Source organism: Haplochromis burtoni, unplaced genomic scaffold, assembly GCF_018398535.1.
Source record: "Haplochromis burtoni strain Fernald_Lab_line unplaced genomic scaffold, NCSU_Asbu1 Contig_108, whole genome shotgun sequence".
Taxonomy (NCBI): domain Eukaryota; kingdom Metazoa; phylum Chordata; class Actinopteri; order Cichliformes; family Cichlidae; genus Haplochromis; species Haplochromis burtoni.
The window spans coordinates 1,037,257-1,060,275 of NW_024582469.1; the positions used below are offsets into that span (position 1 = coordinate 1,037,257).

Here is a 23,019-nt window from a genome sequence, read left to right on the forward strand (position 1 = left end):
CCCCGGACAAGCTGGAGGAGGTGGCTGGGGAGAGGGAGGTCTGGACCTCTTTGCTTAGGCTGCTACCCCCGCGACCCGACCTCGGATAAGCGGATGAAGATGGATGGATGGATATCGTGATAAATATTTTTGGCTATATTGCCCTGTCATACTCAGCCTATTCTTGGGGATATGCTGCCTTTGATGGCAGCTGGGAATTTCTGGCTCCAGAACTGAGATTTTTCAGCCCTGATTTCCATGATTTAAGTCATTCAGCCAAGAATAATTGGCATTACAATGCTGGTTAAATATGAACTTAAAACCTTGTGCCATGTGTTATCTAGCACATCAGCGCCAAAAGCAATTAAATCTTTATTTTGTTCACCTGATATAATATTTGACAAAGGATGTATTGAGCTTGTTTTTCCTGCTCTTCTGCTCCTGCAGTTAAATGAACTACACGCCTGTTGATTGCAGAAAAAAAGCTCAAGGCAACCATCGTTCATCAAATGTTTAGAGGTCAAAAATCATTTCGATTCGTAACTTCCCACTTGCGTGTCCTATTGAATGCGGTAATATGTACGAGTTGCTTTGATGAAAACAGTGGACTCCTGCTGACACAAGTCAATTGCTGTTTTCACTTAAGTTCAGTTGATTACAATGATTCCTTTGTCATGATGGTATTATGAGAAAATTGTAGTAAGAAGCCTAATCAATGTGCTGAAAGCCACCACGTGTGGCTTGTACATGTTGAGTAGGGGACATAATCAGTATCCATAGTGAATATCAGAAGTGCTATGTGGGTGTTTCCTGCTGGTTTAGTAGAAAATGGTGTTTACTCTGAAAATGTGGCATACTTTTTCCATTTTTTTAACTCACCTCAGGTTCTTTGTCACATGCCATCCCCCTCTGTTTTCCTGCCATTTCTCTCTCTCTGCGATATGTCCGGTAAAGGCATTAACAGAGGGAGGAAGTGGTTTAAATAAGTACTGGATTACCCTACCAACCAGGCTTACCCATTTAACATCAGGGGGTTGCACAGTCTTGTTGAATTGTGGAGATAAGCAGCTGCCTTTCCGTTTTAAAAGGTTCAACTTTTATCATTCAGTAATTACAACAGCCCCAAAAAAATCATGTTTTCATGTTTTTTCCAGTTAATCCTAATTTAAAAAAAATCAGCACGCTAATAGCCAACAAAACGGACAATATTTAGCTGTATTCATATCATATTTTTACAACATCAGTCGATATAAAAGCCAGCAAACACTAGAGCCAACATTGTGTATGCTTTTTGTTCCACAGCCACGGACATCAGGAAATTACTGTAGCAGAGCGTTTTTTTGTTGTTGTTTTTTTCAGTGTTTCAGTGGTTTATCAATTATTAAGCAGTCATCCACTGGACTGCATGAAAGAAAAGGAATCAGGGAGTTCAGTTTAATGACTGGCAAGAAAATCCTAAAGTTTGAACATCTTGATTACTATTTCAATAACAAGAAGAATCAAACAATGCAGCACTTCATGCACAAGCCATTTTTGTGCTGTGCCAAATTATTCAAGAGCCAAAATCAAGCTGTGAGAGCGTGTGGTGCTGATTTTTGTTTAATGGTTCAATACAAAAAAAAGTTATTTACACGACAATAATAATATGTTTCAACTCTTTTCAGTGGTTCAGATTAACTAGCACAATCAACTGACATATTGATCACAGAGGATATGCTGGTAAGCAACGATCAAGGTAGCCACGGTGTCTTAAAGAAATTCATAATAACATCAAAATAATTGAGTGTATTTTGTGATTACATATTCATTGGGAGCTGTTTGTCTTTGCATGATGTGCTCACACATCAGATTGCATTATGGCTCGGTATACCTTGGATTTAATACCACTGCTTCATTACTGCAGACATCCAGGGATCTGCTTTGAGGCAGACCACCTACTGCCCACAGACCAATTTAAAAACTGTGTGCCTAAACAGGAAGCTCAGTCTCTAAAGGCAGCTGCTTCTATCATTAACAGCAGTAGAATATCAGTATGTAAGCTAGAGGTCATTTTCAAGGTGCAGGATAACCCCGAACAATACATGGCATTTATTTGAAGTTCACAGAAAGAAAAGACTAAAGCAGTGTTTTCTATATGTTCTGAACGATAAAGGTCTGTATGTAAACTTCGTTAGCATGTTAGCTGCTGTTGTTGCTTAACCATGCTAGTGCATGGCTCTTTGGATCAAAATGACACTTTAAAATGTAACATTAAAACTGTAAATTATCCTGTAATTTGCGTTGAATGGCTAAATCAAAAATTATGGAAATAATCAAATTCTACAAGTAGGAGTGACATTGTCTTCTTGGTGATTCCCAGCTTCCAGCATCCATCACTGACAATAAAATGTGTAAACACAGATGTTAATTCAAAAATGATTGTTTAAAATGTTGAATGTTCGGTCCATGAATCCATCCATCCATTTTCTTCCGGGTGAAACTCGCAGGGGCCACAGGATAAGCAGAGAAGCCCAGACTGGCCTCTCCCCAGCCACCTCCTCCAGCGTATCCGGGGGAACACCAAGGCGGTCCCAGGCCAGCCGAGTGATATAATCTCTCCAGCATGTCCTGGGTCTGCCCAGAGGTGGGATATGCCCAGAACACCTCACTCAAGATGCGCCCAGGAGGCATCCTTGTCAGATGCCTGAACCACCTCAACTGTCTCTTTTCGATGTGGAGGAGCAGCGGCTCTACTCTGAGCCCCTCCTGGATGGCCTAACTCCTCACCCTGTCTCTAAGGGTGAGGCCAGCCACCCTTTGGAGAAAGCTCATTCCCGCCGAATGTATCCGCGATCTCGTTCTTTCAGTCACTAACCAAAGCTCATAACGATAGGTGAGGTTACTCAAAGAAGGCTTCCCTATTGCTGTGTTGAAGAATAAAGGTGGTCGTACCAAATACCAACTTAAAATATTGACATTAAAAACCAGGAGAGACTCAAGACTTTTGCACTGTTTCCTCTCAAGCAGCAAAGGGTTTTTCATTTAAGCATGTATGTAAAAAACTTTTTATATTAATCTTTTAATTCTAAAGCAGCCCTCAAAGTACATGAAAAAGTATGTGTTTAATAGTGTAACACACCTCTCCTAGAATGCACCGCAGTAAATACACAGCCTCTTCTCCGGCACCTGGTTCGAGGCAAAATCTCTGTGAGATTTGTTCAATAAAACCCAGGGAGAAACTAGTCCTGCATCTTTACATTCACAGGCAACAAAAACAGAGCATCATCACACTGCTAACCTCCACATTTTCCTTGGGATTAGACCTTTTCACAGCACATATTGCAGGGAAAGCATGGGTGTATTTTTGTAATATGAAAAAACAGCTGCATTCTTCGTAGGTGAGCCAATTCCAAGAATGAATGAACGAATGCTTGGCATGAAAACCATCTTTCTATGCTACATGTGCACTTTGTGAATGTGAATTAATCTAAGCCCCCTTTTCAACAGGTAGAAGAGAGTGAAAAAAAGAAAGCGTAGGGAATGCATACTAATCTTGAAATTAAAACATTTACACTGAAGATATTTTTTGGAGGGGGGTGGCGTTTCAAGCGCATTCGCGTTTCCCTTTAAGGCACAGCTTGAGATTTCTCCCATAGTTCCTTCCCTCCTCTCTTGCGGGGGTGGGAAGAGTGTGGAGTTTGCATGTTATCTCTGTGCCTGCGTGGGTTCTCTCTGGTTGCTCCGGATTCCTCCCACAATCCAAAGCATGTTAGGTTAATTGGTGATTTTAAATTGGCCATAGGTGCGAATGTGAGGTTGGATGTTTGTCTGTCTGTCTGCATTAGCCCTGAGATAGACTGGCAACCTGTCTGCCGTGTACCGAGCCTTTCAGCCTGAATTAGATAAGCAGATGAAAATGGATGGATGAATGGAAATGATTCCATTCTTATGTAAATTGTATTGCTTATTGATAACTTACGATTCCTTTCACGTGTATCTGATTCATCTGTCTCATAAGCTTCGATACCAGGGTAATTTCCGCATCGAGTCAATTGAAGGTGGGATTGGATTTTGTTTTTTCCCCTTTCAAGTCTCAAGCACAAAGGTCGATTTACTCCAGACCATTTTTACATCATGAAACCCTAGAAAGGACATCTATAGCTGATACAACAGATGAATTAGTGAACGGTCTTTACCTAATGATTTTGACCCATCTCTTTTGCATGCTGTCTGGTTTCAGGAGTAGTTCGCTCTCACTCAGCCCAGCCCTACAACGGAGAGAGACTAATTACTTCAGGACTCCACCCATTTCCAGAGGGAAACACAAAATATCCACAAATCTTATTGACGGATCCAGAGTGGCGGGGCATGTCTACAAACACTTGCAGGAGGATGAGTCATCGGACATGGAGTCCATAAGAAGGTGAAACTATTTCTTTGTCTCGTTATTAGTTTTGTCATGTTTGTTTGAGCCAGCAAAGAGGAAATTCTCTTCGCCTCCCTCCACGCCGAGGTCAAATAGCCGGTTCAGTGATACAGACCTCTGGACTAACTAAGGTTAAGTCGGAGTGGCAGAGGGATAATTTAGGGAGAAATGAGTTTATGACTGGAAGACTCTCAGTTCAAATCCGTGAACCAGCCTATGAAATGTGATCCAGGGAAATAAATGAGATCTGCAGTGCCCCCCCCTACCCCCCTCCTCTTTCAGCTGGGACTGTCACAATTAATTTGGAGAACACACTTGATCCCAAAAGCGCAACAGTATCATGGTGCTGCGGAAGATGTGTGTAATCCTCGCTGCCACTGGGCTGCTGCTGTGAATGAAAATTTGTTTTATCTGCATGTTTTAACAGGGTTAAAAATACAACGGCTGTGCCAAAGCTAATTACCAAATGATGCACGGGTTCACACGAATTTCTAGCTATCCAAAACGGTTTGATTTTGGCTAATGATCAAGCATGGGAAGCGTCATAGTTCACATATCAACAAAATGATTAAATTTCTGTAATTTACAAGCTGAGTATAAAGTACATTAGATGACTGCGGCCTCTTAGAACAGGCTACATGTTGAAATGGATTACTTCCAGGCTTTTGCACATCTTGAATTGCCCCCATGCTCCCGCTGATGTCGAGTGAAGCGAGCTGGCCTATTTTGACGGCCATCCCGAGCGAAGCGCAGCTACTGGTGCTGTTTCAGGAGGCATTCGAAGCGAGAGGGACTTTTGGCACAGCCTAGTCTGCAGACTTAAAACACATTTAAAAAGTACAGACTGGTCACGCTTGCTAAAATGTGATGTGATGTGAAATCCTCTCTGACATACTGATTTTTTTATGTTAAAACAAAGCTTTTCGCATTAGTTATAACTTTTCTTTTGCCCTTTTTTCAGGCTGATTGTTGCGTAACGACCACCAAAGACGGAAAATATTTATCACTGAGGTGCTTGTATTCCTCGGTGCATTGATGCATAATGTCAAGCAGCTCCACTGGCATTTCTCCTTCAAAACACTGTAAACATTAAATAAGTGTAGGTTTTATTTACAGATGCAAACAAGAGCATCTTTAATCCTGAGTAAGACAGTCCTGTTTAGCATATGACTCAGAAGCAGCCTAATTTGCTGTCACTGTGTGGAACTTGAGCAATAGCACTGTTAACAGAAACGTCTGTCATTAAAGCAGCAGTGTCCCCTGTGCATTTCACACACTTTAAAGTGCCTAGCAATGTTCCTATTAGCATGCCAACCTGATTGAGCATTACAGTAAGTTACACTGCAAGCTGCCAAACTCTTTATGTGACCTATTTCCATAATTTACATTTTTAAACAAAGCTCCACGGAGCTCAGCAATTCTTTCAAATGGTTGTGCAGAAAGATCCTTCAGGAGCAGTTTCCCTCTAAACACACACACACTCACAAACATGCACGCTCGCACTTATAAGGAGTAACGAAACACACTAATAAAGAAGCTGACGAGAATTCTTTTTCACAACGGCGAAATCTGTAAAGCTATAGGCAATTAAATCTGCCGCGCTTTGTCAAATGTTTAGGAGAGGAGCTGAAATAGGAGGGCTTGTCATCTTCTTGGGGATAAAATTGCATTTGTGTAGTAACAATTTAGATCTCATTAGCCACTGATAATTCCCCCACACATCCATCACTCAAATATGGCTTTCGCTGGCCTTCTGGTGGTTGAAATGACCTATTTCTCGACTTACAAGCCACGCAACACCAAGCTTACAGCCCTCTCCTCCTCCTCCTCCTCCTCCTCCAGCCCCCATGTCTCCCGTGTTGCCATGGATACACCCTCTCATCTCTGGAAATGAGAGACGGGAGGTGGAAAGGAGAGTGAGAGAACGCGAGAGGGGAAAGTGAGGAAAGGAGGAGGAGGACTGAGCCGAGAAGTAAAGATGGAGGCACCGAGTCCGGCGCGGTGGAAAGTGTTAATAAAGAGGCGAGAACCACAAACAGACATGAAAGCACTCTTCTGCGTTTTCCATTTTGTGACAACAAATCCCCACAGAGTATTGTCAGTTTCATCATCTGGTGTCAAAACATATTTACCCATCACGCTTAGGGGAGGAATTGAAAGCAAATTTGCTATTGGAGTTATTTTTAGGTTTTGTTTTGATCTGTCGGATTTACCTCCAGCTTGCTTTTGCCCTTCTAATACCAAGGGTGGGGGAGGAGGGTGGGGTGGTAATTCAATTTTTTAAACTTGGTTACGCTGCCAACAATCTTTCAAGGCTGACAATAACACTGGATGCGATTCTAAATGGGAGTCGAGGCTTCAGTAACAACTTTAACAAACATACACAAACTTGCCCACTTGACTCCAGATAAGTTTCCCCTCTCTGCCGTGTTACTGTCATGGCCGACGATAATGCCTTTCAAGCTTATCTGCTTCCGCTCTCTACGTTTGAAGGAGGATGCATCATCATGCAAATGCACCTGCTGAGACTTACTCCCCCGTTCAACCCTGCTTAATGTTACATCGTGGGCCCATCTGATTAGTTGCTTGCTGTGTGAAAACTACAATAAAATGAAATTAGAAGCCGTGTGAAGCCGTGTGAAGCCGTGTATTGTTTCTACATACAACAGTCACACAGGGCGGGTCAGGAATCCACCTGCTGTACTGCTAAAGCCTTAAATCTCTGATAAGGCAGTGATGAGCAGAGGGATTTCTCAGTTAAACATTTATGCAGCAACAGTAGACGTCGCTCATGCCAAGGATTATACATAATTACACGTAGATTATGAAACAACAATACCTAAATAGTGATCATTTTGTTTGGTACAAGATATTTTTGTGCCGGTGTGAAATGATACGGTGAAGCCTTGACAGACTGGCATCTTTATAAAACACAACGAATGTCATCTTGGTGTTCTAAATATGGAAGGTAACTTCATATTCTCTAATGCTCGGGCTTTTCTATTCATTTAAAATTAGGAAAGTGTCTAGGATGAAAAGGTCAAATTATAAATGACTTCCTCACCCTGACATTTCCATCCTTTTCTCTTTGCCCAAAGGTGTGATTCTGCCGGCGGAAGGGTCGGCGCCCTCCTGAGCAGGACCTCACTCTCTCACTTCACAGCCAGGAAAGGATGGACTGAGGTTCCCTGCACCCGCCTCGATAAAGGTACGACCTTCCTGCCACCCTCCCTCCGCACCCGATCTGTGCCCATCATCCCTTCGCTCCAAACGTGTGACCTTGAGGCCAGCCACCCGGTCACGAGTGACCGGAACCAAGCAGGGCTCTTCAAGTGGCACCCCGTGCTGGCTGGAAAGACGGGCCTTCCCGTTAGCAATCCTCCCTCTCCCCCTGAAAGCGTCGTGCTGGCGACCAGTGTCATGCCCAGCAGCGTTAGCCCCCCCGCCGCCGCCGCTTCTCTCCTGGGGTTGGAGAAGAATCTCGGCTCTCCTCAAACACCCTGCTCCTTTGAAATTACAGTGGAACTCGCGCAGGAGTTAAAACAGAAAAGCCTTTGCAGCCCCATGAAAAGGTCTGGGTCTCACAGTGAGATCCACCACGGTGGCACAAACACTCTTGAGAAGACGGCACGGGAGTCAGAGGGGAAAAGTGTCCAGTATTCCCCCAGAGTTCTGCACACAGGCAGCGGGACCAGAGGATGGAAGGCAGCAGGCCAAAGAGGAACCCGGGGACAGTGCCAAGGTCAGACATCTCTTGTGTACGGAGGACCAGACTTGGCCACCAAAGGACCCATCTGCAGAGGAATTGGAAACACTTATGCCAAGCCCTCTGCGAGCTGATTGGATTAACTCTGTAAAGAGAAGACACTGTTTTCAATAAATGTATACCTTTGCTGGTGGCTCAGTATGGCTAGCAGGTGGGACCATCTGTGTGGCCACATGGACCAATAACAGATGGCCATCAGTTTTCGAAAGAACACGAACAGATTGAATTCCCAAGGGGGGAAAAAATATTGACACAAAAGACATCGAATTACAAAAGGAAAAGAGACAAACAAACACACATTGTGAATAAATGTGACTCAAAAGGAAAACAAAACCATGACTTGAGTGGGAGCTTGACTTAAACAGTGTATTGAAAAAAATGCCACTATTACAAGGAGCTTCTACTTAGAAACCAAAATAGTGTGTTATCTCTATGTTGTTTCTCTATTGTAAAGAAATGAAATTATATATGTCATATAATATATGTCATATAGACATATATATATTTGACATACAATTGTGACAAAATAAAGACTAAGATAACAGTGTTAATTATGGGCTTTATTCATCTTAATCCATTCTCGTGACTTAATCGGCATTCTGAAATAAATCTGGACAAATATCGAAGTCGAGTCGAACGATTACAAGTAACGACAAAGCTGTCAGGAGATCGTTGCATTTGTTGGAAATACATCAGATTTCAAACATACGAGTTCTCTTTGCTGCACTTTCTACTGTATGTGAAACTGTAGTTGCAAATAAGCAGGTAGTTGAAAATAAACAGGGTATCACCAGAAAATGCAGGAAGCACCAAAAACAAGATTCTTTATAAGTAAAGCAGTGCACCATGTTTGGCTGCTTTAGTAAGCCATCGTGCAGCCTTCTGGTCTCTTGCTGATGGGATTTTGCCAGACTAAAAATGGCAACACTTGCTGTTGTTTTTAAAGTTTGTAGTTGTTAACTTGGGAGCCCGTTTTAATGAACTTATTTATATATTGCCATTAAATAAGCAACAACTACAGCTGGGCCTGTGGATAGACTGTCACAGGGCTGTCACTAAGTGTTTTGTGAGGGATTATCCGTCCTTCACAATGGAAGGGTCAAGTTGGTTTAGGTACTGTATGTTCAGTAATCCGCTTGTCGAATGATAATATATCAAGCTTTTGCTGGTTCCAAGCTCCTACTTCACTTGTTTAAGCTGTTGGCTTTTTAACGTGTTGCAATCCTTTGTTTTATTTAACAGAGGAAAGCCCTCTTACAGATGTGCGACACATCTTTTTAAAACTCTACAGCCTTTGGGCTCACAGTGTCCAAGACAACAAATACTTGAATGCTTCAGAAAAGATTTCAGTGTTAGCTTAAGATTACAACTTTGGCATAGCAAGTAATTCAAACCACACAGTAACAAAATGATGACCAACCCAATGGATCAAGTTTTATCAGGAAAAATTTGACCTTCATTCCACATCTTTACTGTGCTGATGTGTTCATACCCATAACTCCCTAGCCATCACAATATGTCAGCTAGCCCAACTCACTAACCTTCCAAATGTTGCCTCCACATTTCAGTTTTTTTAAATACTGAAGTCAGAACAGTATCGTGCATCACCTTCAGACAAAAACTAGTGAGCTAACTCCTCTTTTTCAAATTTTAAACGTAATATTTTATCATTTTATTGGAACTGATTTGTTTTTGCAAACCATGGGAGCTTTTGGGACTAGAAATCAAACTTAATAAGTGTATAAAGATTCTGGTTTGGTTCAGTGAAATTCTATTTATGTAGCTCACTGGTTAACAATAAAGGCCTTCTTAATATGATAAAGGTGTTTTGTTAGTACACAATCCAACAATCACACTTTTAGCAAGCACTTGGCAACTGCGGGGAGAAAGAACTGCCCTTAAACAGGAAGAGCAAAAGACAAAACACAGATAAAAAGAGCATTGGGGGTAACAAACATGGCAAAACACAAACTAAACTATAAACTTCAGAGCACAGCTAAGCTGCCACTACTGCTCTTGCTACAAGTGCTGAACCATATCAATATTACCACAGCCCTTTACCTCTGAGGCATATAACCAAACACCTTCATACCCTATGATGTTAAAATGAAAGAGATGACTGGTGAACTTGCCAGTGTGTTATAGTTGGAGCCACAACCACGAAACTTCAAAATATAGAGAGTGGTATAGGAGTATTGATTGCCGTATCAACATACAAAGTTTCCGTGGTGATGAATGGTACCTTTCCCTTTAAATCTAAAATTTACTGTTTTTTGGTTGGTGTTTTTTGCTTGTGTATGTGTGTGCACGCAGGTTTTCCATAATGGATCTCACAAAAAAAAATATGTAAATTGAACCGAGGATAATGGGGAAAGCTTTGGTAATGGAACGATTGTGTATGTGAAGAAAAAGGTGACTCAGATACTGTGAATGATAAGAGTTCTTCAAAGATTTTCCATGTTCTCACTGAGTGCAGAATTATACTCATTATTCATTATTTCCTATGATAAACCTTGTGCCGTATCCATAGGCTATGAGCACAAAAGAAGACCTCCTTCCACAGTGATGAATTCTAACAATGGCCATGAGGTTTGTGGTTGGAAATGAAGCACGGCAGCATACAAGCTGAACGCAATTCTTTATTTATGCCTCATTTACGTCAAATTCACTATATCTCACTTTCCTCCCTTTCAGGTTTGCAATGACTGCTGGCAAGGTAGATTGTACAGCACTTACAAATGGGTATTACTGAGATTTCTTCATCACTTTTTTTTTTTTTGCAGAATAAAACTATCTTAAGTCTATAAGAAGAGCTTTTGTGAAGATTAAAATGAACTTCATTGATCCCTGATGAGAAATAGAGCCAAGACAGCTGCAAAGGAAAGATAAAATTACCATAAATAGAAAATAACTTGCATCCTAAATGCAAATGCATACAGTAAAAGCTGGTAAGACAGAATTTACTATACTTTTCACTGAATTTTCAGATGCTGATGGCATAGGATATTTACCTGATCACAAAAGGTGCCCGGGTGTGCGAATACAGTTGTATTTCTTTTCTTATTTTTAAAGTGAATAAATAAAGTAAAGAGCACATTAAATGCTGATATTTCCATAGAGGGTATAAGTTATAGTGGGCATGCTGTTTCCTTCATAGCATGCAAAAGATTATGGACTGACGTGTTTCACAGCACTCTAAACATGAAATAAGACTAATGATGGAACACGATTGCCTACTAAAATACAGTTCATCACATTTCTGAATGCATCATTCGGATGCACATTTATCCATCAGCGTTTCATGCTTTACCATCAGGAACAAAGTGATATTTGCAGGAAATAGCGTGAAGCAAATGTAGTATATTACCCTTACCATCTAAAGTAACAACTATGCTGTACGCAGAGTCATCATTAAGCTAAAATGCAGGCATTGGGTGCACACTGGACCAACCCAAATAATATAGAAGGAAAAACTATCAACTCAAGGGAGTATTTTGCTAGCATGGTGTGGCTACACTTAGACAGAATGGTCACTGCAAATCAATGCAGCATTGTTTTGAGTGATTATATTTATCCTGTGATGAAACATTTTTATCCTGATGGAATAGTCTCTTCCAGAAAGACAGTGCCCCAACTCATATGGCAGAAAGGGTCACTGAAGGATTTGATGAGTATGAAAATGATGTGAATTGTTTGTTATGACCTTTGCAGTCACTCTATCTCAACCCAGATGAATACGATGAGAGATTTTGTCTTAGGCACACTCTTCACTACCATCAGCAAAACAGCAGAGTGGGAAATATCTTTTGGACGAGTGGTGTTTCAGCAGAGTATCAATGCAATGGCACACCAAGGAAATGGTGGCCCAGGAATTTACCACGGCCCTAATTTGTCTATCTAATTCAAATGGCCTAATATCTGTGAATAGCACTTTGGGATTGCCAAATTACACCTATACCTTATATTTTACCATTTTAGATGTTGAGCAGATTAGTTTGTCACATTTTGCAAATTTTCTGTTAGTGAAAATGTAGCATCTATTTTTTTTATTTAAGTTAGTTTAGGTAGTGTTAAAAAAATCTGTAGATACTGTTTTGCTGTTTTAACAAAGAAGCCTGAAGTGTCTCTATCCAATAATCCACCAAACACTTGAAGTGGATACAGTCAACACTGGACACCAAAGCTCTGAAAATCCCTGATCATATCTCATGGAAAACTGCCAGCTGCGAGGCCATGCTACTTACATACAAGCTCTGAACCACATGTTAACTGATCTTCTTATTGAAAAAATTACATAACGACCAATGTGAAAATCACAACGACACAATGGCAAGCTTTCTAATCAGCTCACGATTGTAGTCAAATATAAAGCTGGAAATAATAGATTGCTGTCAGAGAAGGCTCTTCCCATGTGGCACTAATGAGAGGCCGTGTGGATTTGAAAAGGCCGGGATCAGTCTTTGATCACAGCTCACAGTGAATGCTGGAAGCACTGTTTGAAGCATCTTTTTAAAGAGTCGCAGTCTCACTGTTTGCAGACAGGGTTCTCCCTCTAAAACATCTGAGCCAGGGATCCAGGCAGCACTCACCCAGACTTAATCAGCTAATATCAGTAGTCCACATGTAACAAAAGTAGTGGATCCATTTTGTGGGAAACGGGAGAAGACGCTGGCATTGTGAAGGGACTGTAGCACATAAAGGAGGAGGATGAAAAATTAAGTGTTCTCACTGCCTAAAATGAGTCGGTTTGTTGGAGGTGGGCCCTTACCCTGTAACTCTTCAATTAATCCTCGCAGGTGTTGACTCTTTTATGTTTCTGAGGAATGTCACATACGCACTGGTCTCTCCTGCTCAATGTGAGAGGAATACTAATGAACCAGGGGTGCAAGGGGACTGTGAAGTTCCCCGCCAGATGGCACAGAGATTATGACGACAGCAGGCCAGCATGTGTAATGCAGAGCTACCAGTGTGGATGTCTCCTAGCATCTCTCACAGGCTCCCCTCGATGTGGGATATCAGGTGATATTTAACATTGCCAGTGGCCATGTTGATAGTGGAAGCTTCTCTCCTGAAAGGAAAAATGTTTTGTTTGTTCTTAAGTGACAGCTGCTGACATTGTGAATGCAGCAGATTTAGTAGCTAAGATAGGATCTCCTGCAGTATGTTTTTGAAGCTGAAGCTTCCTGTATCTGTTTTTAATGTCTGCATAAGAACTCACAGTTTCAATGAACTGGCATGTACAAGACCAGAAGTAACCCAAACGGAATGCAATCGTAATTATGCAAATGGTAAATGCACTGATACTTGTATAGCACTTTTCTACTTTATTGGAGTACCTAAAGTGCTTTCTTATTAAACGCTTCATTCACCCATTCATTTATTGAAATGACTTTTTCTGTGCTTAAATGCTTTTAAACTAACCTTCACATTCACACTCTGACGAATGCGAACTCAGTGTTCAGGATCTTGCCCAAGTATATTTTGGCATGTAGACTAGAGCAGCTGGGGATTGAACTGCTGACCTTTTGATTAGTAGGCGAGCCAATCTACCTCCGGTTACACGTGGTTCCCTCCTTTTACATGTCACAATGCTTGGTTGATCAATCAAGATGATAAGTATTAGCATAAATAAAGCCAATGTGGAACTGGCTTACACTTGCATTCTATCTGAAGACTACCAGAAGAGAAAAGCTGTGGCAAAAGATTTCTGGACATATAGAAGTTCGATGGGAGAACAGCTTTCTGCCTTGACCTCTGCAAACATTTTTTTTTCTGAGTTAATGGACTCAATCACTCATTTTGGGTAATATTGGACAAAGAAAAATTTCTGTTTTATAAATCTTGGTGAAACAATGGTTCAGTATGGAGGGTCACTGTGCTAAGAAAGCGCACTGGCTAATGACAGTCACGAGTCTAGTGTTGAATACCCAAAGGTAATATGTAGCACAAACACAAAACTTGGATACTTTGACAGTTTATTTAGCAATGTTAACAAACATGCTAATGTTGCTAATGTTTATATACTGCAATCTGTTCATTATTTGTTTAAAAGAATCAAATTCTCCTTCGTAATCATCCTCTAAACAATATAACAATTATAAATATTACAACAGAGTAGAGAGTTTATAACTGAAGTTTTACCATAAACGTCATTCTGTATTTTTAAAGCTGTCATATTAGCTTGTTCATAAAATACATTTAACAGTAAAAATCATCATTCAGACAAGCAGGTGTCATTGTGCTGAGCGATGAACTGCAATGCATCATCTGAGACAGCAGTTTAGATAAACTGCCCCATATGGCAGGAAGAGTTATGTTCAAGACCAATCAAATGCAAGGTGGCAGGGGAGCTATGTTTAGCTTCACGATAGCGCTTAGCTATGGCACACATGTTTTCAATACAAATGGCTATTTTGTAAGATGGCGATGGTGAAAATGGTCATCTCAGCGAGACTTCAGTAACCAGTGGGTGATGTCATGCTAGCTATAACTATCTTTCATACTGTCTACGGTTGGACAATGGGCTTCAGAGCTAATAAACGAGTGAGGAGAGAGAAAGGAGTCTATTGATCAGGAGTGGGCAATTAGTTTTCACCAGGGAACTGGGATGTTCTGAAGCGCCACACCAATAAGCTTATAAAGAGATAAAATTAACACTGAACAGAATTGAGTTCGGCTTATAGATACAGATGAATCACAGATGAAGAGCTAATTAGTGCTAATAATGCTAAAAAATTCACTCACCCAGAGCAAGCCGTCCTATTAGCCTGATGACTGCATGAAAAAATGCTTAAAAAGTCAGTACCACCAAAAACAAAGCGCAGCTCTGACTCAGATTCATTGGTGATGTTCAGCAGATGACTACCTGCTACAGCTGCAATGCATTGCTTAATAAGTACAATAAAAACAGGTGAATTACATTTTTTAAAAAGGGAAAAAATTAATCTAAATGTAATAAAAGTGTTCTTTGATCCCATTTTTGATACTTATTGATCCCAGGATCAAGTGGTCATTCCCAGAATTGTAATTATTGCCACTTTGGCATTTGCTTAATTGTTCAGCCCCAGTTGTCATTTTCAAGAATGTTTTATACTCATAGTATAATTAATACAAGTTGTTGAAGATGGGTAAATGCTGCACATATAAACAATGCCAGAGTATTACATTTTAGAATTATAGGTGGAAAAAGAGAGTCAAGATAAGACAGCGTGACAAAACCCAGCCAATCTTGTCTTTGTGTCCGTTGCTATTAACATAAGAGGTGGCATCACTGCATGATTGTTGAACAATGGCTCAAAATGGCGAGCGGAGAGAAGACCTTTCTCTTTCAGTCTGAGGAGCTGACAAGACTTGGCATTTAACAATTATGGTTTTTGACAGCTGATTTTTTTTCTCCTTATTAAACGGTAATCTAGCTGTCCTGCTACCATGTCACTGTGATATCCCAGCTTGGTCAATTATCCATGTGATTTCAGACAAGGGCTTGTTTTTTTGTTTTTTATCCGTAAGGCATTCTTGCAGTATAATATCTTGTGTAGTCTTCCATTTAACTGTAGAGGGATTAGCAGAACAATGCAGCTGCTAAAATGCTGGGAGTTTATCAATGGGGCAGTGCTATTGTTATGTTAGCAACAATAGTCCATTTGCTCCCCCTCGCTACACTGCTGTCCTGACATTGCGGGTCGGAATTATTAAGCAATTTTTTTTTCCCCACAAAATTTCTTACACTGATGGCAAAACTTCTGTTATTCTTTCAGTGTGACACCATAAAGTAAAATGTATGTGATCATTTGCTTCACTTGCTCAAACCAAAAGTCAAGACAGGAGTTTTAATAATGCCACTGCAGCATTACATTTCTTCCTCTGGAAGAAAGAAAAATGGCATTCATGCACTAGTAATATCAAGAGGGAGAGTGTGAGTGATGAGCTCCATAGTGAACAAAAACAGCAGGCTTATTTTGTGGAGGTTTCTAAAAACCACAGTGCAAAAACATTATACATCTTAAAGCACGCTCAGATCATTAGGCACACCATTGTCATATCATGTACTATTTTTCAGACAAAGTTTGACACTACACTCGCTTAATGACCAGCCCAAACATATGGATGGCGGAGAACTAATTAAGACATCCGAAAACACACTGTTCATTTGGTTCATTTGGTTGGACGCTGCTGCTTCCTTGAAGTTGACGGTTTAAATTTCCTGCTTTCAAAGGGGTAAAAAATGGGTCCTCAAAAAATGTATATCTTGAGTAATGTGCAGCGTTTTTGGGCTGGTTTTCAATCATGACGCTCCTACGGGCACATACATCATCAAGTGACATACCAGGCAGCATGTATGTCAATCAGTTCTCAAGGTAAATACTTGTGGATAAAGTTGTTGCATCCTTAGTGATTCATCAGGCCACAGGCCTAGGGTAGGTCCATGTTCATATTACATCTAAGACAAAACAGGGTGCTCCCAAGCATGTTAGCCTGCAGTGTGCTGTTGCTGTTAGCTGCAAAGCCAGACAACATAATAAGTACAAGGTACCTTTCAAAAATAGGAATAAAAAAGGTTCAAGGTAGTAATTTAGATAACACAGGTGGACCAAAGAGGTGGAAAGTGGGTCTGAAGTCAAGTTTTCACAGGACTCTATGGACCCCTACTGGTTCCATAAGAATCAGAGTCAAAGCATTAACCAAGTTCTGCTAATCAAACACATCTTCATTAATTAATCATCAGCAAGTGTTAGCACTTTTATAAAAGTAGAAGCTTTCTCAGTTTGCTAGTCAGGAGCATTCAGTTGTGTGTTAGCACAATCCCACAATCTTCCTAGGAGTGGATGTCCCCATACACCACAAGCTCTTGGGGTTGTGCAATGCTTGGAGAAACTGCAACAACCCCAAGAGCTACATCTAAGATTCTTCAGGCGTCAGTTAGCATGTTAAATGTTAAAGTTCATGAAAGTACAACTACAAAAAGACTGAGTAAGTATGACATGTTTGGAAGGATTGCCGGGAGAAAGCCTCTTCTCTCTAAAAGGAACACGCAGCACGGCCTTGGTTTGCAAAGTTGCATAAGAACAAACCACTGGAGTTCTAGAACAATGACTTTTCGACAGACAAGACCAAAGTGGAGATGTGTGTGGCCAAAATGCACATCACTACTTTGCAAAAAACAAATGGAGGCTATCAGCACAAAAACCTCATACGAACTGCTAAGAGTGGTGGTATGTACAATGATGTGAGAGACTAATAAAGTCATACAGAGAACGACTGCTGCAAGTTATTGGTGTTTCTACAAGCTACTGAATTATTTTTCAAATGACTGTATGCTACCCCCACCAGTGTAAAATATTCTCTTGGCAAAGGAGAAATAACAAAGGTGAAAAAAAGAGGCTGACAGACAGAGTAGTGTGTTTCATCCCTACATGGCCACGCTATTAACAAGAGGTTGGATCAATACCCACAAAGCTCTTTTCCCAATTAGCTCCATATATGTAGCCAGTGTGGTACTTTAAGATGTTGTTTTAGTGTTGTCACTGTTATATTTTGTTACCTTTACAAAGACAGGTACTGTTTAGGGAAATGAATTATAAATACTTTCTTTTTTTTAACTAGAATTAAGCACAAAGCGCTCAAAAGTTTTGGGTCACTTTGAAATACACTTGTGTTTGTAAAGGAAAATATTTGTTTATATCTAATATAATCTGAAAGTAATCACAAGTATTGGAAATGACAATTCATGATTAAAGGAATCATTAATCATAGAGCTTTTTTTTTTTAATGGAATACCTACGCAGTGCAGAGGCCCATTTTCAGCAATCAACTCCTGCGTTCCAGTGGAACATTGTGGTACCTAATGCAAGTTTATCATTGTTAAAAGGCTGATTGATCATTAGAAAAACATTTTCCAATTATGTTAGCGCAGCTGAAAATTGTTCTGCTGATTAAATAAGCAATAAATTTGGGAACTATCATCTCCCATCACAAAGCCCATCACAGTATTCTTAAAATGCAGGCTACTCCGCAGGGAGTAAATTGCCAAAAAAAAAGTGAAGCTTCCATATAATGGTTTGTATTTTGCCCTTCACAGAACAGCACAACTTGGCTCTAACCAGAGTTGCACAACTGAGCAAGAGGACAAATACATCAGAGTCTCTAGTCAGAGAAACAAATGCCTCGCAGGTTGTCATCTAGCAGCTGTTTTGAATAAAACCAGAAATTTTGCTGGAAAAGGAAAGGGAGCAGTTCACATTCTCATGTGAAATATTTGGGAACCTTTGTGCATGAAACAGCCCTCAATCCTTCAAACACAAATAAAAGGTATTAGCTATACTTTGTAAGAAACTGTTTTTACTCCTGTTAATGTGCTTAGTTAGCATTTTAACGTGATAAAGCTGCAATAAGTAACAAGGCATCATTGTTGGGAGTATTTTTGTGCTGAAAATGGACCCCTATACAACTACAAAGACGTTCTAGTAAAAACATTAAGAACTCTATTATTTTATGACTTATTATTTTCAAGATGTTTGATCAGTTTAGATGAAAACAAATGTGCTTTTCATTCAAATGTAAGTCCAAACCTTTGCTGGGAGATGTATGCCCAGACTTAATACAGGAGTTTAGACTACATATGCTTGCCACAAGGGAATTTTCCCAGAAAAATCACTCTTCAGAAGACTCTTTAATACGCTTTTATACTTGTGATGTGCAGGAATGACAGGGACACTTCATGTATCCCACCCCCATCACATACAAAGAAACCCTTAGGGTTGCTGTCATTGATGGGGCATCCACAAGCTGCATCCCTCTGATCCTGAGAGACTCTGAAGTCAGCCTGCAAGACAGATTGTGGTCCTGACCTCGGACTCTGGTTGGGGCTGTGCTATAATCAGGATGTTCCCTATGCACAGGCTGTCAAGATGCAGACTTCAGAACTGCTGAGTTCAAAGTGGAGTGATGTCATATGATCAGAGAGAGAGAAAGCGTGGAAATATTTCTGTCAAATTCTGTATTTCTACATTCAGTGATTTCTAGCAACTGTTTCATGGTGGAGGCAGTTTGTGTTAATTGATGCAATCAGGCTCAATGTTAAATTCAGTATCAATCTTCACAGTGCATCTCTACTGTTTCAGCATTTACAGTCTTTTTTTAATAACCAATTTATAACATAAGCATGGATTTCTGAGAAATATCCTTGTTTTTTAAAGAAAAAGACTAATACCAGTGTCAATTTTGTCTAGTAATTACAAAGCTGCAACCAATAGAAAGCTGACAGGGCTAGGGGCCAGGACTGTACTCTTCAGGTTTTTGGGGGATATTGCTAACTCCAGGTTTGATAACAGGCACCACACCCGCAGTAGATGTGCTCGGTGTGAGGTCTCGCAGCAAGCTATCAAATACAGCGCATTTCTCGGCTTTTAACAAAATGCTATACGTTGCCAGGCGTTTCATCAGATTCGAGGAGTTACCTCCTTTGCACAGTATCACAGTATCACCTTAAAGCACTTGTTGCAGGCTGCTGAGTTTGCATCTTTTGCTGTGAAGTACACCCAGACTTTGACCGCTTCGCCTTGGGCATTTTTAATCTGTAGCTCTGCTCTAAAAGAACGTACGTATCTGGGCCCGCCTACTATCCTTGGAAAGGTAAAATGATTGGCTAGAATCCAAAGTGTACGACATCTCAGGAAAAAAAAGCACCGAAATGTGTGCTGCTTTTCGGTCTGGTTACTACCGTTTATGTCAGAACCAATACCGGTGTTAGGTGTGGCTGTGTGCAGGCAGGAATAGGACCCAAGGTGCAGACTCCGGAGACAGAACTTAAACAAAAACCGCTTTAATGCTGAACGCAAACATGACATAACTGGAAAAAACTCAAAATAAACTTACACCGGTGGACAGGCAAAACACACAGCAACGTAAACGGTAGATCACGACACAGACACCAAGAAACACAGGGCTTAAATACACAGAGGGAGCAATCAGGGAATGGGTAACAGGAGGGAAACACAGCTGGGGCAAATCAGGCCTAACGAGACAAGGGGGAAGCAAAACCAGACACATTAACATCAGACATGGACTTTCAAAGTAAAACAGGAAACATAACACAGACTCACGGGCAGGCACTATAACAAAGGGAACAGAGACGTGGGAACAGGGCAGACACAAACACTGAGAAATAGGAACTAAAGATACACATAAACGCGAACTAGACAAGGGGATGCAGGTGATAGGGGAGACAGAGCAACTAAAGAAGACAGAGACCTAAGCCATAAGATAGAACTCAAAGAAACCAAAAACTAGACAGTATAAATAATATCGTAAACTCAAAAACCCTGGGTCAACGACCCAGGCATCCTAACAACCGGTACCCATCTGTTTGCCACTGTTTGCAAGGCCACGAGTAAATGACCCTTAATATATTATGTGAGAAAATACTTAATGAATAAGTGCCGGTTTTAATGAATAGAACAAAATGGTTATGTTGTGAACTATAATCCCTATTAGAGTCAAACTAGCTTGATTTATTGGTCACATCTACCTCTTATATGTCACCTTTAGTTATAAAAAAAAGGTCAAATCTTCAGCAACCACTGGGTGATGTCACAGTTGTTACAGCCATCTTTTAAATACAGTCTATGATTTCCAGCTTTTCTGCTAAGCTAGCTGTCTGCTTTGGGTCCATCATACAGGAGTCCTTATAAGACAAACTTTATTTCTAATCATGCTGCCATCTAGTCCTCACACATCATGATAGCACCTGAGTTTATCTGGATTTTCACAACCTCATCCGCCCTGTATTGTCCTCATTACTCAGCAGCTGCTCCTAATTGCTCGAGTCTATTTAAGGCAGAATCTCTTGGCACTTCTTGTCAGGTTGTCAAGTCTTGCTGTTGTCTAAACTGCTGCATACTGAGCATAAGTCTCTATTTCCAATCATCAGTATGCGACCTAACCTCTGCAACCTGCCCACTCATGCTGCTTAACTTCAGCCAGTTTTCTCCAGTAGTCCATAGCCGAGGGTAATCTGTTTCCCCTCAGTTTACATCTGCAGCCCATCACTCTTTTCTCTTCACTCCATACTCTTCTGCTCGCAGCTGATGTTCGAGTTTTCCATCACGCTTATCTGCTATACAGCCTGCATTTGCAGGAACACTGCTGACATGGGTGAGTCTCAGTGTTAGAATCAAAACAGTGTGATAAGCAGTAGTGTAGGTTTGGCTTCACCTGCTGATCTGTCCCATAGACCCTGAGACTCAGAGTTATCAGCAACCAATATACTTAATATGCAATATCAAATGTTAACCAGGAGTTTTGGGGTTTCATTTAAATAACAAATGTTTGAAGGTGTTACTAAATGTTAAATTTACATGAAAATTGTACAAACTGGAGCTGTGTTGGTTTAATGTCAGTCTACAATCAGGAGTATTATCAGACTTTGTTAATCTCACAAGTGATTACACAGACTATTTTAATGTGTTTTTCCTTATTAATTTAGACCCAGAAGCTAATTAATAAAAGGGAAAATGTTATTTTGGTGACCACAGCAGACATACTGTATATATACTCCAAATACTCATTAACAGTTATTATCATGAAGAAATAAATCATTTTTGAAGAGCTACATCATTATTGCATTAGGACATTTTCACATTGTATCTGCTTTTGAAATAGGTTTTGTATTTGCTGCAGGGGGAAAAAAAAAGATGCACTGAGTTCAGCAGTGATGACCACATTTTCAAGCACTTTTACAAAAATATGAACTGAGCCGAAAATGGATTTTATGTGGTTAGGTGGTCAATTACACTCATGATGCTTAATGTATGTTAGACAAAGGTCTAGAGTAGTCTGAAGAGGGATTATCTCACTGCCAGTTCGTGGAATTAAAAAGAGGAAAGAGTGTGAGCAAAGAAAAAAGAATTTATTTAGCATATTTTTCCCTTTTTTGCTTGGTGGTGTGGGAGTCATAGAAAAACGATGGATGTAGCCACTGCGTTTTGAAGCATCTTGGAGACAGATAGCGGTGTAGCCATCTGTCAGTGCCCTCCTTGTCACTTAAAGCAGTGGCGTCCTTAATCATCCACAATTTTAACACACACACACACACACACACACACACACATACATATATATATATATATATGTATGTTGTGTGTGTGTGTGTGTGTGTGTGTGTGTGTGTGTGTGTGTGTGTGTGTGTGTGTGTGTGTGTTTGAAAACTGCAGTTTTTCTCTTCTTTCCATTTTTACTAATGTGTCAACATAACAACCTCCTACTCATCAAATCTTGACAGAGTTCGACTAGATAAGCCTTTGGCTCATTTGCTTTAAGAAGGATCAATATGACAGATGTTGCTGCTTCAGAGCAGATAATAATGAGTGCTGAAAATGAAGGGTACAGTAGGATCACTACCAGCGGACAGGGAAAGCACAAATCAGATGGCCGTGTGCTTAAGTGCTGGACACACACTCTAGATGGCTGTAAAAGCCCCGCTGCATTCCCTGGACTCCACATGTCACAATGGATGTATGATGGAAGGCTTTTGTGAGCAATCTTACACTGTACCAGAACCAATTGCTGTTTGTCTGCAAGGGAAATTACAGCTTGAGCCACTCACTTTTTACAAGACCGCATCAAGTGCAGGCTCTTCAAATCTACAAGTTCTTAACTGTAGCCGTAAAATACAGACGTGCCATGCAAATAGAGTGAGACCCAATAAGAAGAAGACAGGAAATCAGTATGATTTTATGATGATATAGGAACTGAAGTCACCTTCATAAATAAAGCAAGAGCCAAACTGAGAACCTGTGGTGTGTACTACCTGAGCTAACTTTTTTTTAAGACTTACACAGCCACTGCCACAGCGAATCAATCAGTCCAGGAG

At 40.5% G+C, this 23,019-nt stretch overlaps 1 protein-coding gene across 1 annotated transcript in view; it reads left to right on the plus strand.

Annotated features, from left to right (window-relative positions):
- nrg3b (neuregulin 3b) overlaps positions 1–18,589 on the plus strand; it is a 212,889-nt gene extending 194,300 nt beyond the window's left edge. The window contains exons 8-9 of the mRNA XM_005928150.3: positions 4,199–4,381; positions 7,483–18,589. Of these exons, the coding sequence (XP_005928212.1) occupies positions 4,199–4,381; positions 7,483–8,224 (925 nt within the window). The 3' untranslated portion in view covers positions 8,225–18,589. The remainder of the gene's footprint in view (positions 1–4,198; positions 4,382–7,482) is intronic.
- Positions 18,590–23,019: the final 4,430 nt, after the last annotated feature.